The sequence below is a fragment of the Rutidosis leptorrhynchoides genome, chromosome 9 (assembly GCF_046630445.1).
Source record: "Rutidosis leptorrhynchoides isolate AG116_Rl617_1_P2 chromosome 9, CSIRO_AGI_Rlap_v1, whole genome shotgun sequence".
NCBI lineage: Eukaryota > Viridiplantae > Streptophyta > Magnoliopsida > Asterales > Asteraceae > Rutidosis > Rutidosis leptorrhynchoides.
In genome coordinates this window covers 44170067-44189655 of record NC_092341.1, presented here as the reverse complement: position 1 = coordinate 44189655, position 19589 = coordinate 44170067, and the positions used below count along the sequence as shown (strand labels likewise).

Genomic DNA, 19589 nt, shown 5'->3' with positions numbered 1-19589 from the left:
CAATTAGTGGTGTCAATTTGGTTGGCGGTTAATTTGAAAATTTCGAGACCAAATAGTGGTTGATTTGGCCATGATCTGACGATGAAGAAGTTTAGGTATTTTACCTATAGTAAAATATTTCATATTTTTTAATACACCGCAATAAGCTACTTGACCCGGCCCAGGCAAAATTGATCCGGTATTTTTAAAAATATCTGTTTAAAAAAAAGACAATACAAAAAATCGCTCACCTTCTCAAGTACCTCATACGGAGTATCTATTCACCTGCCACCATCTCTGTACTTTCAATAACGATCAACTACAACCATCTCCCGCCATGTCGAGCTCAAGTTAATGTGTTTTCTAAAACAAAATTTGTTGTATAATTATTAACTGTAAGCACAGGGTTTTCCGAATTGAAAACCTAAAAAATTTAGAACAAAGTTTATCATCACATTTGTTTATTTTAAATCATTAAAATCAAACAACAGATCTACACTTCACCTGTATTTATGCTTTTTTATTTGCACCTGAATCGATTTTATCTCACAGTTATGTGCATATATAATATCATTGTTTTTCTTTAGAATTACACTCATGCAGGTGTGTGTCTGTAAATTTATTATGTTATACCTTTAAGTTCATACCAAATGTTCATTTATGATATTGCACCTGTATATATTATTTGCTAATTATCTACAGATTCAACAAGTTACGTAGGGTTTGATTTATGTTACAGCAATATGTATTGTGAACTTTAAGCTACAATACCAATATAGTTTGCTTAGGTTTGAAAATGACAGCATATATATTTTATCTAACCATTTTAAATCTAACAATTGATCTGTGATGTAATTGAGTATTTTATTCATTGTTTGCATATTAATGAATTGAATCACAAATACAGCTGGAAATAATGATGCCTCTACTAGTCAAACACGTGCACTCGCCATTGACCAGCTGAATAGAGCTGAAAGGTATAACATATGGAGCACCGTTGATGTCACATACATCTTCTTCGACATACCAAGGGGAACTATTTGGGTGAGTTAGATACTTTTTTAGAGAAATAGTTAAATGTATTTGTGTATATAGCAATGACAAATAATTAAGAAATCATTAACAAATAATATGTCAATGTCATTTAGGAACTATATGAGGACTTTAATCGCATCCGAGAACTCGAGGCTGGCTGCACCTATATATGCTTAGATATAGAAGGGATATTCCATTGGTGGGACATAAAACAGGCCACAGATGTAACCAAAAAAAAGCTTTTTGTTTCAAAAGGCTGGGAGTACTTTGTGGCTTTGAATGGGTATAAAGAGGGTGATAGGTGTATGATTGGGTTCTCCCGTCGGTACAAGAGTTTTTTCATGGTCATGGATGGAAGCTACCCACTTTAACATTCTCATTAGGGTCAATAGTCTTTTGATAGTGTAGCTTTAACTCTAATTTGTGGAGTAGTTATAGTCTATGTACGAATTGCACGTGTACATCTTTTGATAACTTTTAAGTTCCTCACCGGAGAACAATTTATGTTTTAGATTTACTAATATAATGTAAGGATTCTATATTATGATATGTAAATTATGTTCGTATTTAATAGTCGATGTTGATGTTTGGTAAATTACTACCGTAATCGCATACAATTATTGTTCGATGTGTAGGTTCTTTAATCTTGTTTAGTAATGGAACATTGTAGTTTACAATAAACTATTTTGTCTGATTCAAGTTTGATTATATTTGAAGTTGCACGTCACAAGTAACAACCTAAGATGGTTCACTTATCATGGTAAATTGTATGTATTTGGCTTTTTCAATGTAGTATATGTACAAGATTTTCTAATGAAATGTATGTTTTAAATGAGTCTATTGTTCCATCATTGGTAAATGCTTAAAATTGCATTGAGTTGCAAGTTTGTAATCAAAAGTAATGCAAGAAGTAAATATTACTAAACTTCATGCATCATTAGAAAACATTAGCGTATCTAAATGTAAACTATCCATTCAGCTATTATATATATAGGGAGAATTGCTGAATACTAGAGTAATAGATTACAACAAATACATGGTATAAGTGCAACAAAAAATATGTAAGCTAACAACATCCAGATTGTACAGCACTTATACCCCAAAAGTAACTAAAATTTTTTAAATCAACAAACTAAAGATAAAAGTTTTGTTCCTCCAGATTGTACGTGAGTTCATAATATTGTCCAGGAATTAGGCAATTGATTGTTCGGTACTTTGAAAAACCGTAAGTAACTGCCAGATTTGGTTTCTTTATCCCTGTCTCCTGCTTCAACTGCCACTTGAATTCATCACCTTCATGATTAAAGCACTTCACATAACACCCACTCCTCAGTCCTGGAAGTCCAATAAACTCCATTGGAAGACGCTAACGAAAAAGAAAATACATATTTAGCCAAAGGTTTAACCAAATTGTTATTCTATAATGATGAAGCATAAAACATTGATATGTAAAAAGATAAGACAAGTAGTGTACCACCATTTATTAGTTGATGAATGTTAAACTTTAAAAAGATAAGTAGCGTACGTACCAACAATTTACCGGACGGTATTTTGATAATCACAACACATTCAGGATGTAGATGTTGTTGAGGCATTGGTTCATCTTCTGAGGTATCACTTTCGGTATCACTGTCTGAACTGTCATCAATGTAAATGATTTCAGGAATGGATTGGGAAGTTGATCCTATTCCCAGTTAGTAGAAACATCATCGTCCATCAGCTGAAAAGTTAATAAACAACCCTTTTCTACACCACGGTGGTCATAAATCACCAGCTCAAGATTTTTCGAATCAGTTGCATAAAAGACCATACAATTACCAGATACCACTTTAAGGTCTCTAAGCAACTCAAACCATCCTTCCCACATGACAACATCGTCTTCAACTGAGATTACCACCACCCTTTTCTTGTACCATCTTTGAAAGTGAACAATCATTTGTTGTTTGGGTCCAGAGTTTCCATAAGTAGTTGTTAACCATTCCTTTGGCAGTATCTATATCCAATAAAAAATAATGGTATTTTTGTTAAAGAAATATAAAACTAATTTTTTAAGATAATAATCATGTACACATACTAAATGTGTGTTACATATGCGATAGCGAAAAATGACCATACCAATCCTTGTTGATTTGGATCGTTGACGAATTTCATGAATGAAGGGAAACGTCTGTATGGAGCATTTAGATACATTGTTTCCTAAATTCGAGTCAATTCACTAAAAGATGTGAATGGATCAAAAAAATTCTTTTGAAACAGGTCAGGTGAGTAAATAGCCAACTTGTAGTTTCTTTTGTCGATTCCAGTCAGTAGAAGGATATCACCTTCTCCAATATCAAGATCATTCATGATCTTCAGCCAGCCATCGCCAAGTATCATACGGCTACGATCATTCTTCGAAAATGTAATTTCAGATTTATATCCTTGCAGGGTGTGGATGAAAACAGAATGTCTTGGAACCATGGTATCATAATGGTCAACATACCATTCATGTGGCAAAGCCTGTAACAAAACATAATAACCTGATATGTATTACAATGGTTTTTCTTTATAAAATATATAATTTTAAGGTTAAAACAGCAATGAAACAATACCAGTTCAAGCTTATCTGCTAATCGTATTATGTGGATGAACGATTGTAGGTAGCCATAAATGACAACGTCAGAGATTGTTTCTGCTTCTGTAAAATCAACATATATGTACATATCAATTATGTAGGTAATAATAATGATTATGGTCAAATTAACACAACTAGATTTAGGTATAATAGTCTGATATTTAGGGCATTTCGTCTTTAACACAAAATATATTAGACTCTTTCTGCAGCATCTATTAACCACTTTTAAACCCTAATGTGTCCATTTTCTGAATAATCTAAGACAAAATGTGCATGTATATAACCTAATTTTAGATTATTGTTTCCTAATCACACAACTCGATTCAAGTATAATAGTCTGATTTTATGGTCATTACTGAAATGTCCCGTTCTTATTGATTAAAAACGTTCCATATTAATTGATTTCGTTGCGAGGTTTTGACCTCTATATGAGACGTTTTTCAAAGACTACATTCATTTTAAAACAAACCATAACCTTTATTTCATCAATAAAGGTTTAAAAAGCTTTACGTAGATTATCAAATAATGATAATCTAAAATATCCTGTTTACACACGACTATTACATAATGGTTTACAATCCAAATATGTTACAACGAAATAAGTTTCTTGAATGCAGTTTTTACACAATATCATACTAGCATGGACTCCAAATCTTGTCCTTATTTAAGTATGCGACAGCGGAAGCTCTTAATAATCACCTGAGAATAAACATGCTTAAAACTTCAACAAAAATGTTGGTGAGTTATAGGTTTAACCTATATATATATATATATCAAATAGTAACAATAGACCACAAGATTTCATATTTCAATATACATCCCATACATAGAGATAAAAATCATTCATATGGTGAACACCTGGTAACCGACATTAACAAGATGCAAATTTAAGAATACCCCCATCATTCCGGACACCCTTCGGATATGATATAAATTTCGAAGTACTAAAGCATCCGGTACTTTGGATGGGGTTTGTTAGGCCCAATAGATCTATCTTTAGGATTCGCGTCAATTAGGGTGTCTGTTCCCTAATTCTTAGATTACCAGACTTAATAAAAAGGGGCATATTCGATTTCAATAATTCAACCATAGAATGTAGTTTCACGTACTTGTGTCTATTTTGTAAATCATTTATAAAACCTGCATGTATTCTCATCCCAAAAATATTAGATTTTAAAAGTGAGACTATAACTCACTTTCACAGATTTTTACTTCGTCGGGAAGTAAGACTTGGCCACTGGTTGATTCACAAACCTATAACAATATATACATATATATCAAAGTATGTTCAAAATATATTTACAACACTTTTAATATATTTTGATGTTTTAAGTTTATTAAGTCAGCTGTCCTCGTTAGTAACCTACAACTAGTTGTCCACAGTTAGATGTACAGAAATAAATCGATAAATATTATCTTGAATCAATCCACGACCCAGTGTATACGTATCTCAGTATTGATCACAACTCAAACTATATATATTTTGGAATCAACCTCAACCCTGTATAGCTAATTCCAACATTTACATATAGAGTGTCTATAGTTGTTCTGAAATATATATAGATGTGTCGACATGATAGGTCGAAACATTGTATACGTGTCTATGGTATCTCAAGATTACATAATATACAATACAAGTTGATTAAGTTATGGTTGGAATAGATTTGTTACCAATTTTCACGTAGCTAAAATGAGAAAAATTATCCAATCTTGTTTTACCCATAACTTCTTCATTTTAAATCCGTTTTGAGTGAATCAAATTGCTATGGTTTCATATTGAACTTTATTTTATGAATCTAAACAGAAAAAGTATAGGTTTATAGTGGGGAAAATAAGTTACAAGTCATTTTCGTAAAGGAAGTCATTTCAGTCGAAAGAACGACGTCTAGATGACCATTTTAGAAAACATACTTCCACTTTGAGTTTAACCATGATTTTTGGATATAGTTTCATGTTCATAATAAAAATCATTTTCCCAGAATAACAACTTTTAAATCAAAGTTTATCATAGTTTTTAATTAACTAACCCAAAACAGCCCGCGGTGTTACTACGACGGTGTAAATCCGATTTTACGGTGTTTTTCGTGTTTCCAGGTTTTAAATCATTAAGTTTGCATATCATATAGATATAGAACATGTGTTTAGTTTATTTTAAAAGTCAAGTTAGAAGGATTAACTTTTGTTTGCGAACAAGTTTAGAATTAACTAAACTATGTTCTAGTGATTACAAGTTTAAACCTTCGAATAAGATAGCTTTATATGTATGAATCGAATGATGTTATGAACATCATTACTACCTCAAGTTCCTTGGATAAACCTACTGGAAATGAGAAAAATAGATCTAGCTTCAAAGGATCCTTGGATGGCTTGAAAGTTCTTGAAGCAGAATCATGACACGAAAACAATTTCAAGTAAGATTTCCACTCGAAATAAGATTGTTATAGTTATAGAAATTGAATTAAAGTTTGAATATGATTATTACCTTGTATTAGAAAGATAACCTACTGTAAGTAACAAAGGTTTCTTGATCTTGGATGATTACTTGGAATGGATTTAGAAAACTTGGAAGTAAACTTGCAATCTTGGAAGTATTCTTGATTTTATGAAACTAGAACTTTTGGAATTTATGAAGAACACTTAGAACTTGAAGATAGAACTTGAGAGAGATCAATTAGATGAAGAAAATTGAAGAATGAAATTGTTTGTAGGTGTTTTTCGTAGTTGGTGTATGGATTAGATATAAAGGATATGTAATTTTGTTTTCATGTAAATAAGTCATGAATGATTACTCATATTTTTGTAATTTTATGAGATATTTCATGCTAGTTTCCAAATGATGGTTCCCACATGTGTTAGGTGACTTACATGGGCTGTTAAGAGCTGATCATTGGAGTGTATATACCAATAGTACATACATCTAAAAGCTGTGTATTGTACGAGTACGAATACGGGTGCATACGAGTAGAATTGTTGATGAAACTGAACGAGGATGTAATTGTAAGCATTTTTGTTAAGTAGAAGTATTTTGATAAGTGTCTTGAAGTCTTTCAAAAGTGTATGAATACATATTAAAACACTACATGTATATACATTTTAACTGAGTCGTTAAGTCATCGTTAGTCGTTACATGTAAATGTTGTTTTGAAACCTTTAGGTTAACGATCTTGTTGAATGTTGTTAACCCATTGTTTATTATAACAAATGAGATGTTAAATTGTTATATTATCATGATATTATGATATATAATATATCTTAGTATGATATATATACAGTTAAATGTCGTTACAACGATAATCGTTACATATATGTCTCGTTTCGAAATCATTAAGTTAGTAGTCTTATTTTTACATATGTATTTCATTGTTAATACACTTAATAATATATTTAATTATCATTTAACATAATTAACCAAGTGTATCAATATCTTAATATGATTCATATGTACCTAGTAAGACGTTGTTATAACGATAATCGTTATATATATCGTTTTCGAGTTTCATAAATTAATAGTCTCATTTTTATGTATATAACTCATTGTTAAAATACCTAATGAGATACACACTTATAATAAAATCATGTTAACTATATATATAACCATATATATGTCATCGTATAGTTTTTTCAAGTTTTAACGTTTGTGAATCACCGGTCAACTTGGGTGGTCAATTGTCTATATGAAACCTATTTCAATTAATCAAGTCTTAACAAATTTGATTGCTTAACATGTTGGAAACACTTAATCATGTAAATAACAATTTCATTTAATATATATAAACATCTAAAAGTTAGGGTCACTACAGTACCTACCCGTTAAATAAATTTCGTCCCGAAATTTTAAGCAGTTGGAGGTGTTGACGTATCTTCTGGAAATAAGTGCGGGTATTTCTTCTTCATCTGATCTTCTCATTCCCAGGTGAAATCGGGTCCTCTACGAGCATTCCATCGAACCTTAACAATTGGTATCTTGTTTTGTTTAAGTCTTTTAACCTCACGATCCATTATTTTGACGGGTTCTTCGATAAATTGAAGTTTTTCGTTGATTTGGATTTCATCTAACGGAATAGTGAGATCTTCTTTAGCAAAACATTTCTTCAAATTCGAGACGTGGAAAGAGTTATGTACAGACGCGAGTTGTTGAGGTAACTCAAGTCGGTAAGCTACTGGTCCGACACGATCAATAATCTTGAATGGTCCAATATACCTTGGATTTAATTTACCTCGTTTATCAAATCGAACAACGCCTTTCCAAGGTGCAACCTTAAGCATGACCATCTCTCCAATTTCAAATTCTATATCTTTTCTTTTAATGTCGGCGTAGCTCTTTTGTCGACTTTGGGCGGTTTTCAACCGTTGTTGAATTTGGATGATCTTCTCGGTAGTTTCTTGTATTATTTACGGACCCGTAATCTGTCTATCCCCCACTTCACTCCAACAAATTGGAGACCTGCACTTTCTACCGCAAAGTGCTTCAAATGGCACCATCTCAATACTTGAATGATAGCTGTTGTTGTAGGAAAATTCTGCTAACGGTAGATGTCGATCCCAACTGTTTCCGAAATCAATAACACATGCTCGTAGCATGTGTTCAAGCATTTGTATTGTCCTTTCACTCTGCCCATCAGTTTGTGGATGATAGGCAGTACTCATGTCTAGACGAGTTCCTAATGTTTGCTGTAATGTCTGCCAGCATCTTGAAATAAATTTGCCATCCCTATCAGAGATAATAGAGATTGGTATTCCATGTCTGGAGACGACTTCCTTCAAATACAGTCGTGCTAACTTCTCCATCTTGTCATCTTCTCTTATTGGCAGGAAGTGTGTTGATTTGGTGAGACGATCAACTATTACCCAAATAGTATCAAAACCACTTGCAGTCCTTGGCAATATAGTGATGAAATCCATGGTAATGTTTTCCCATTTCCATTCCGGGATTTCGGGTTGTTGAAGTAGACCTGATGGTTTCTGATGTTCAGCTTTGACCTTAGAACACGTCAAACATTCTCCTACATATTTAGCAATATCGGCTTTCATACCTGGCCACCAAAAATGTTTCTTAAGATCCTTGTACATCTTCCTCGTTCCAGGATGTATTGAGTATATGGTTTTATGAGCTTCTCTAAGTACCATTTCTCTCATATCTCCAAATTTTGGTACCCAAATTCTTTCAGCCCTATACCGGGTTCCGTCTTCCCGAATATTAAGATGCTTCTCCGATCCTTTGGGTATTTCATCCTTTAAATTTCCCTCTTTAAACTCCTTGTTGCGCCTCCTTTATTTGAGTAGTAAGGTTAGTGTGAATCATTATATTCATAGATTTTACTCGAATGGGTTCTCTGTCTTTTCTGCTCAAGGCGTCGGCTTCCACATTTGCCTTCCCCGGGTGGTAACGAATCTCAAAGTCGTAATCATTCAACAATTCAATCCACCTACTCTGCCTCATATTCAGTTGTTTCTGATTAAATATATATTGAAGACTTTTGTGGTCGGTATATATAATACTTTTGACCCCATATAAGTAGTGCCTCCAAGTCTTTAATGCAAAAACAACCGCGCCTAATTCCAAATCATGCGTCGTATAATTTTGCTCGTGAATCTTCAATTGTCTAGACGCATAAGCAATCACCTTCACCCGTTGCATTAATACACAACCGAGACCTTGCTTTGATGCGTCACAATAAATCACAAAATCATCATTCCCTTTAGGCAATGACAATATAGGTGCCGTAGTTAGCTTTTTCTTCAATAATTGAAACGCCTTCTCTTGTTCATCCTTCCCTTCAAATTTCTTCCCTTTATGCGTTAATGCAGTCAAGGGTTTTGCTATTTTGGAGAAATCTTGGATGAATCTTCTGTAGTAACCAGCCAATCCTAAAAATTGACGTATATGCTTCGGAGTTTTTGGAGAAATGTCCCGTTCTTATTGATTAAAAACGTTCCATATTAATTGATTTCGTTGCGAGGTTTTGACCTCTATATGAGACGTTTTTCAAAGACTGCATTCATTTTAAAACAAACCATAACCTTTATTTCATCAATAAAGGTTTAAAAAGCTTTACGTAGATTATCAAATAATGATAATCTAAAATATCCTGTTTACACACGACTATTACATAATGGTTTACAATACAAATATGTTACAACGAAATAAGTTTCTTGAATGCAGTTTTTACACAATATCATACTAGCATGGACTCCAAATCTTGTCCTTATTTAAGTATGCGACAGCGGAAGCTCTTAATAATCACCTGAGAATAAACATGCTTAAAACGTCAACAAAAATGTTGGTGAGTTATAGGTTTAACCTGTATATATCAAATCGTAACAATAGACCACAAGATTTCATATTTCAATATACATCCCATACATAGAGATAAAAATCATTCATATGGTGAACACCTGGTAACCGACATTAACAAGATGCATATTTAAGAATATCCCCATCATTCCGGGACACCCTTCGGATATGATATAAATTTCGAAGTACTAAAGCATCTGGTACTTTGGATGGGGTTTGTTAGGCCCAATAGATCTATCTTTAGGATTCGCGTCAATTAGGGTGTCTGTTCCCTAATTCTTAGATTACCAGACTTAATAAAAAGGGGCATATTCGATTTCGATAATTCAACCATAGAATGTAGTTTCACGTACTTGTGTCTATTTTGTAAATCATTTATAAAACCTGCATGTATTCTCATCCCAAAAATATTAGATTTTAAAAGTGGGACTATAACTCACTTTCACAGATTTTTACTTCGTCGGGAAGTAAGACTTGGCCACTGGTTGATTCACGAACCTATAACAATATTGCATATATATCAAAGTATGTTCAAAATATATTTACAACACTTTTAATATATTTTGATGTTTTAAGTTTATTAAGTCAGCTGTCCTCGTTAGTAACCTACAACTAGTTGTCCACAGTTAGATGTACAGAAATAAATCGATAAATATTATCTTGAATCAATCCACGACCCAGTGTATACGTATCTCAGTATTGATCATAACTCAAACTATATATATTTTGGAATCAACCTCAACCCTGTATAGCTAACTCCAACATTTACATATAGAGTGTCTATGGTTGTTCCGAAATATATATAGATGTGTCGACATGATAGGTCGAAACATTGTATACGTGTCTATGGTATCTCAAGATTACATAATATACAATACAAGTTGATTAAGTTATGGTTGGAATAGATTTGTTACCAATTTTCACGTAGCTAAAATGAGAAAAATTGTCCAATCTTGTTTTACCCATAACTTCTTCATTTTAAATCCGTTTTGAGTGAATCAAATTGATATGGTTTCATATTGAACTTTATTTTATGAATCTAAACAGAAAAAGTATAGGTTTATAGTCGGAAAAATAAGTTACAAGTCATTTTTGTAAAGGTAGTCATTTCAGTCGAAAGAACGACGTCTAGATGACCATTTTAGAAAACATACTTCCACTTTGAGTTTAACCATGATTTTTGGATATAGTTTCATGTTCATAATAAAATCATTTTCCCAGAATAACAACTTTTAAATCAAAGTTTATCATAGTTTTTAATTAACTAACCCAAAACAGCCCGCGGTGTTACTACGACGGCGTAAATCTGATTTTACAGTGTTTTTCGTGTTTCCAGGTTTTAAATCATTAAGTTAGCATATCATATAGATATAGAACATGTGTTTAGTTGATTTTAAAAGTAAAGTTAGAAGGATTAACTTTTATTTGCGAACAAGTTTAGAATTAACTAAACTATGTTCTAGTGATTACAAGTTTAAACCTTCGAATAAGATAGCTTTATATGTATGAATCGAATGATGTTATGAACATCATTACTACCTCAAGTTCCTTGGATAAACCTACTGGAAATGAGAAAAATAGATCTAGCTTCAAAGGATCCTTGGATGGCTTGAAAGTTCTTGAAGCAGAATCATGACACGAAAACAATTTCAAGTAAGATTTCCACACGAAATAAGATTGTTATAGTTATAGAAAATGAATTAAAGTTTGAATATGATTATTATCTTGTATTAGAAAGATAACCTACTGTAAGTAACAAAGGTTTCTTGATCTTGGATGATTACTTGGAATGGATTTAGAACACTTGGAAGTAAACTTGCAATCTTGGAAGTATTCTTGATTTTATGAAACTAGAACTTTTGGAATTTATGAAGAACACTTAGAACTTGAAGATAGAACTTGAGAGAGATCAATTAGATGAAGAAACTTGAAGAATAAAAGTGTTTGTAGGTGTTTTTGGTCGTTGGTGTATGGATTAGATATAAAGGATATGTAATTTTGTTTTCATGTAAAAAAGTCATGAATGGTTACTCATATTTTTGTAATTTTATGAGATATTTCATGCTAGTTGCCAAATGATGGTTCCCACATGTGTTAGGTGACTCACATGGGCTACTAAGAGCTGATCATTGGAGTGTATATACCAATAGTACATACATCTAAAAGCTGTATATTGTACGAGTACGAATACGGGTGCATACGAGTAGAATTGTTGATGAAACTGAACGAGGATGTAATTGTAAGCATATTTATTAAGTAGAAGTATTTTGATAAGTGTCTTGAAGTCTTTCAAAAGTGTATGAATACATATTAAAACACTACATGTATATACATTTTAACTGAGTCGTTAAGTCATCGTTAGTCGTTACATGTAAATGTTGTTTTGAAACCTTTAGGTTAACGATCTTGTTGAATGTTGTTAACCCATTGTTTATTATAACAAATGAGATGTTAAATTGTTATATTATCATGATATTATGATATATAATATATCTTAGTATGATATATATACAGTTAAATGTCGTTACAACGATAATCGTTACATATATGTCTCGTTTCGAAATCATTAAGTTAGTAGTCTTATTTTTACATATGTATTTCATTATTAATACACTTAATAATATATTTACTTATCATTTAACATAATTAACCAAGTGTATCAATATCTTAATATGATTCATATGTACCTAGTAAGACGTTGTTATAACGATAATCGTTATATATATCGTTTTCGAGTTTCTTAAATTAATAGTCTCATTTTTATGTATATAACTCATTGTTAAAATACCTAATGAGATACATACTTATAATAAAATCATGTTAACTATATATATAACCATATATATGTCATCGTATAGTTTTTACAAGTTTTAACGTTCGTGAATCACCGGTCAACTTGGGTGGTCAATTGTCTATATGAAACCTATTTCAATTAATCAAGTCTTAACAAATTTGATTGCTTAACATGTTGGAAACACTTAATCATATAAATAAAAATTTCATTTAATATATATAAACATCGAAAAGTTCGGGTCACTACAATTACGTCTATAACAAGAATATTCGAGTAAAGAACAATTAGATAACTAAAAAAATCATCTGTACCTGTATTTTCGACGATCCTTCAGCCGTGAGGACGAACTCGATTTCTTTCGAGTTTCATTAATCACCGTTCTATGATGATGGAGGAGGGTGTTTCCGGTGGTTTGATAATGAAGTGGGATGGTTTAGGGTATACGAAGAAGGTGGAAGGTTTTGTGATCGCGGTTTGTTCCCGGTATTAAAATTGAAAACTGTGCATATATATGTTTATATATATGTATATGTGTTTTTTTAGAATTATTTGTAATTTAAAAGGTAATAACATAAAGTAAATTTTTCATGGTAAAAAAAATAACAAAAAAAATTAACAAAAGACATAAAATAATATACTCATGTTTGTACAAAAAAAAAAGGTAATCAATCATATGTTTTAACAATTTTTATGTGTCTGCAACCTCGTCTCCTTCCTCATGGTCTTCTCTAACGTAGATTGTATTATTTCCAACAGCAACTTCATTCAAAGGTTGAACACCGACTGAAAATGGTGGTAACTCGTCAAATTGGTCGTACTCATCCTCATCAACAACGTTCTCGACACCAACAATCCGTCGTTTTCCATACTGAACCACATGCCATCTAGAATCCTTTGGGTCTTCAATAAAGAATACTTGAGTAACTAGTTTTGCTAGAATGAATGGTTCTTCTTTATATCCATTGGTGGAAAGATTAACAGTTGTAAAACCATCCTCATCAATTTGAACACCGCGATCATTATCAACCCACTTACACTTGAACAAGGGTATAGTGTACGAATTACCATAATCTAATTCCCATATTTCTTAAATGACACCATAATAAGATTTTTTAACGATCATTGATCTTTCTTCACGATTGACCATTGTGAATTCCGTCGACGAGGCTATCACCGTGACACCGCTATTTTGCATTTTACTCTTCTTATCTTGAGCTTTAGTGTAAAAGGTATACCCATTTATGTCATATCCTTGATATTGGAACACATGTTTAGGGGCGAATCCCAAAGCTTTGACCGTTTTATCAATATTTGGAAGTGTCCTCCTAACTTTGTCTTTCAACCATTCTGAAAAAGTTTTTTTATGTTGTTTTGTCAACCACTTTGCACTCTTTTAACGGTTTTGTTGTCTCAACAATGACATGTGTTCTTGTATGAACGGATCAATAGATGTAGTGTGTTGTAAGACATTAAAATGTGCCTCTTGATAATCGGCAACATTTGAATAGCATGTCTTGCGCCCAAGTGTCCCTTGACCTGATAGTCTTCCTTCATGATGACTTTGTGGAATCCTGACACTTTTAAACCCATTCATATAGTTTGTACAGAATTCGATCACCTCTTCGGATGCATATCCTTCAACGGTACTGCCTTCTGGTCGATTAAGGTTCCTTACATAACCTTTCAAGGTACCCATATATCTTTTAAATGGATACATATATCGTAAGAAAACTGGACCACATGCCTTTATTTCTCCTACAATATGAGATACCAAATGAACCATGACATCAAAGAAAGAAGGTGGAAAGTACATCTCGAGTTTGCAAAGAGTAAGTATGATATCTCTTTGATATTCATCCAGCACATCAGGATCAATCACCTTTGAATGAATCATGTTGAAAAATAAGCATAGTTTTGTTATTGTGTGTCGAATACGGTTGGGTAGAATTCCACGAATTGCGATAGGAATCATCTGGGTCATTAGTACATGATAATCATGTGACTTCATACCATGTAACTTCAAATCTTTCATCGAAACCAACTTCCTAATGTTAGCAGAGTATCCTGATGGAACCTTAATACCATGTAAACATTGAAAAAATTTAGTTTTCTAGACCTTCGACATAGTATAACAGGCCGGAGGAAGAAACTTGGTTGACCTTCCATCAATATCTTTAGGTTGTAGCTCTGGTCCGATATTCATTAATTCCATGTCCCTTCTAACTTTAATTCCATCTTTTGTTTTTCTAGGAATGTTTAACAGTAACCCTATCAAACTTTCACAAACATTTTTCTCAATATGCGTAACATCAAGACAATGTCGGACTCGTAAATGCTTCCAGTAGGGTAATTTCCAAAAAATAGACTTTTTCTTCCAAATACCTTTGGGAGGACCAAAACCTTTCTTTCCCAACACAACATTTATATTAGCAACTTTGGAGAGTGTAGTTTCTCCATCCAATGGTGGTGGAAGTTTTCTCTCCTCTATAGTACCATCAAATAAATCCGACTTTTTACGATACGGGTGATTCTCAGCAAGCTCTCTTCGATGCCACATAAATTCTGGTTTCTTACAATTTGTGAGCCATATCGAGTGAGTATTTTCCTCATAAATAGGACATTCCTTTTTCCCCTTCGTACTATATCCAGACAAATTACCATAAGCAGGAAAATCATTAATGGTGTAAAAAAGCATTGCCCGTAGTTGGAAGTATTCTTTCTTGTATGCATCATAAACGTGTATTCCGGTACTCCATAATTCCATCATTTCATCAACTAATGGTTGCAAATAAACATCAATGTCATTTCCAGGTTGCTTTGGGCCTTGAATCAAAAGAGACATCATTATGTATTTTCTTTTCATACATAGCCAAGGCGGTAGGTTATAAATGCATAGAAGAACAGGCCACGTGCTGTGACGGCTACGCAAATCTCTGAAAGGATTAATTCCATCTGAACTGAGTCCGAACCTTATATTACGTATCTCATCCCCAAATTCTTCAAAATCTTTATCAAAAATTTTCCATTGAAGTGAATCGGCCATATGTCGCATTTTTCCATTATTTTTACGATCTTCAGCATGCCAACGTAATAATTTTGCATCTTTCTCATTCGCAAATAATCTCTTTAATCTTGGTATGATAGGCAAGTACCACAATAATTTTGCAGGAGGTCCATTTTCCGACACATCACTATCAACATTATCAGTTGGTTTTCCACGTTTATACCTAGATGTACCACATACCTTACATTGATGAAGGTCTTTGTCTTCATTCCTGTATAACATACAATCATTTGGACAAGCATGTATTCTCTGTATTTCCAATCCCATTGGGCACATTAATTTCTTTGCTTGGTATGTTGAAACCGGCAACTCATTACCTTCTGGTAGCATTTTGTTCAACAACTCTAACAGGCTAGTGAAACTTGTGTCGCTTCAACCATTATTTGATTTTAAGTTAACCAGTTGTATCACGGCGGAAAGTTTTGTAAAATTCATACAACCGGTATATAAAGGTTTTTCAGCGTCAACAAATAGTTGTTGTAATCTGTCATGATACTTATCAGCAACATTATCTTCTATATCCAAATCGTCAAACATGTCATCAAAATTAACATTATTGTCACTATTGTATGAATCTTCTTCATTATCGGTATTGTTATCCGAAACAGACGGGTTAAGGTCAGCTAATGACTCACCATGAAAAGACCAACATGTGTACCCTCTCATAAATTCGTGTGCAATTAGATGATTTTTGATATCGGTTGAATCAGCATACCACCGTGCATTTTTGCATTTCTTACAAGGACAAATAATTGTGGTGTTTTCTTTTTCTAGTTGATCAGTCTCAGCAACTGTAATAAATTCATCAACACTATCCATAAACTCAGAGGTAGCGCGACCTATCTCGTACATCCAAGTATTCCGATCCATCTACAAGCAACATTGAAAAAGTTAATACATTATTAAAATAAAGAATGTAAAAAGTTGGAAAAAGGGACTAGAACCCACGACCTCCTCTCTACCAAGCAACATCCTAACCATCTAAGCAATTGTGTTAACCTGACAACTTTACATTTATTTTCTAAAAAAACATCACGTATGGCCTACTGTTAAAAAAAACCCAAATCAAAATCAATTGAGTTCTCGATCATAATCCCATTACCTCATTATCATTTCTGTGTTCTAAAAAAAATTGCGAACTAACCCAAATCCTTGAATCTGTAAACCCTAATTGTTCGATACCCTATTCGATTTCTATTCTATTTTAGATTCGGTCTCTGCACGATTCTATTTTGCTACCATGGCTTAGACGAAGCAACGTATTTCAAGAGAAAAAATAGTGTCTTTCAAAGGTTAATTCCTAACAGTAATTATAATTAATAATTAATTTTGTATATTTGATAATCTAAATGTATTACTTTTTTTTGTTCAGAAAAAAACATGAATATTATTGTCGCGCAATTAGTCTTTGAAATGGGTTTGGTTATGAGTTCGGTCAATTTCCTTGTTATTGCATATTGTGAATGTGTGATATGTTTGTTGTGTTATTCATAACACAATAATAAGACTGCATGCGTTTGAAATGATATTAAGGTGTATAAGCCTGTGTTTGCTTTACTATGATCTTAATTTGTATATGCATGTGCTTGGATGTGTATCTTTTCTATTGCATTTGATGTGTATCTTTTCTATTGCATTTTGTGTACAGATGCAACAAAAAAATAAAAAAAGAAGTGTAAACAAACTGAAAAAGAAGTCAGCTGTTGTTCAGTTGAAGATTGAATTTGACGAGTTTGGCCAAGCTATTAGAAAAAACCAAGCTATTTTTTCGAGCAACATTGGCGTTTTAACTAGGAGCACTTGTGATTTCCTTGTAAAGGATTGGAAGCATGTGTCTCCTGATCAGAAACAAACTTTATGGAGCAAAATAAAGGTATTAAAATCTAAGATTTTGTTTAATTAATTTTTATTTATATATGGTACAACATTCAACACTTACATTAGTTTGAGTTATACAGGAAATTCATAATATTGAAGACGATTTTGCACGAAAAACAACACTGCAAAAATGTAACACAGCGATTACGAGATTCAAGCACAAGTTAAGAACGTATATGGATGAAGGCAAGCGTCCTTATGTGGAAGTAAAAGATTACGATTTCATAACTCCAGAAAAATGGAATTTTTTTTGTGAAATCGAAGATACGCCTGCTAGAGGAGTAAGTGCTATTCATTTGATTTGTATCAGGTTTGGAGGTACATTGTGATATTGTAACACTTTGAAAAAGGCATTTAATCGCATTAAAACTGTGTAGGAACTAAGAGAAAAAGGCAGGCAAAACGCTTTTTCAAAAAAGGAAAAGAAAAGTATGCTCGAGTTGGTCGTTCGGGATATCGTGGGAAAAAAGCACAATGGGATACAGAAGCAAATGATCCTCATAAACGTACACCATACCACAATATCAAAGACCCTGCTGTGAGGTATTACTTGCTGGGCAGGATGAAGCCGGATGACAAAGGGAAGACGGCAGTATGCCCAGAAACATTTGCGCCGCTTATAGAGATAATTGTAATATATTTATATTTGAATTTTTAGACTAACCAACTCATAATTTTTCTATAATTGATTACTTGTGTTTATTTTTCCAGGTTAGGACAGATAAAGAAGGCGGGGATGCTTTGTTAACTCATGTGGGGAAGGAACACGGTGGTCGAAAAAGGGGTTTAAGTAGCACAATAGGATACATCAAAATCACAAAGAAACAGAAATCAGACGATAAAGGAACGAGGGTAACTGATTTAACAGATATTATTTTTCTTATAATATTTAAATGCTTACTTACTACATTTTATATTTTATGTTTGCTAATGAGAAGTCTCAGGAAAACCAAAAGCATGATGATGAAGAGGATGTTGTTGATGAAGATAATGATGATGATGAAGAGAATGATGATGATGAAGAAGATGTAGATGATGAAGAGAAAGATGATGATGAAGAGGATGTTGATGAGAAGTCTGATGATGAAGATGATGTTGATGATGAAGTGGAAGGTGCTATTGAGAAGTTTCAGGAAAAGGAAAAGCGTGATGATGAAGAGGATGAAGAGAATGATGATGATGATGAAGAAGATGTTGATGATGAAGAGAATGATGAAGATGAAAAGGATGTTGATGAGAGGGCTGATGCTGAAGATGAAGTCGAAGGTGCTGATGAATGGGAAGTTGATAATTTAGTGGAAGGTGCTGATGAAGGGGAATGTGATAATGAAAAGGATGTTGATGATGAAGAGGATGTTGATGATGAAAAGGATGTTCAACATCAGAAATTCACCAAAAAATTAGTGAAACAATCGAAACACATAAAGGTAACTGATTTAACTAAATGTTGTTTTTTTCTAGACTTTTAAATTACTTACCACGTTTAGTTATTCATGTTTGTTAATGAACAGGATGTTGAAAAAGAAAAGCCTGATGAAAATTTAAATGTTCATGACAACATCAATGAAAAAGAAGATGCAGTGATTGAAGAAGATGCAGAGTTTGTTTCATATGATGATGTCCAAATGGTGATGAACGAAGACGAAGAATAAAATGTGGATAAAGAAGAAGATTATGTGGTTCGAGAAATAAAAGATGGAGTGTTTAAAAAGGTTAATGAAGCAGAAAAAGATGCAGAGTTTTCTGACGATGTTGATGAAGAAATGTTGATGGAAGACGCCAAAAAAGAACACCTTAATGAAGATGTTAATGAAGAAGTTAATACAGAGCAAGATCCACTGATTAGACATATTGATGCAGAGCTAATAAATTTCAGAATGAAACCCAGTCCTCCACCAAGAAGAAGGAAGTCTGAAAGAATCTTATTACA

General features: G+C 32.9%; 1 protein-coding gene across 1 annotated transcript; it reads right to left on the bottom strand.

Annotated features, from left to right (window-relative positions):
* Positions 1-14110: 14110 nt before the first annotated feature.
* Positions 14111-16111, bottom strand: LOC139867991 (uncharacterized). Its single transcript, XM_071856334.1, has 3 exons — positions 14834-16111; positions 14705-14791; positions 14111-14596 (listed from the first exon to the last, which is right to left on the bottom strand). The coding sequence occupies exons 1-3, from the start codon at positions 16109-16111 to the stop codon at positions 14111-14113; spliced, it is 1851 nt and encodes a 616-aa protein (XP_071712435.1).
* Positions 16112-19589: the final 3478 nt, after the last annotated feature.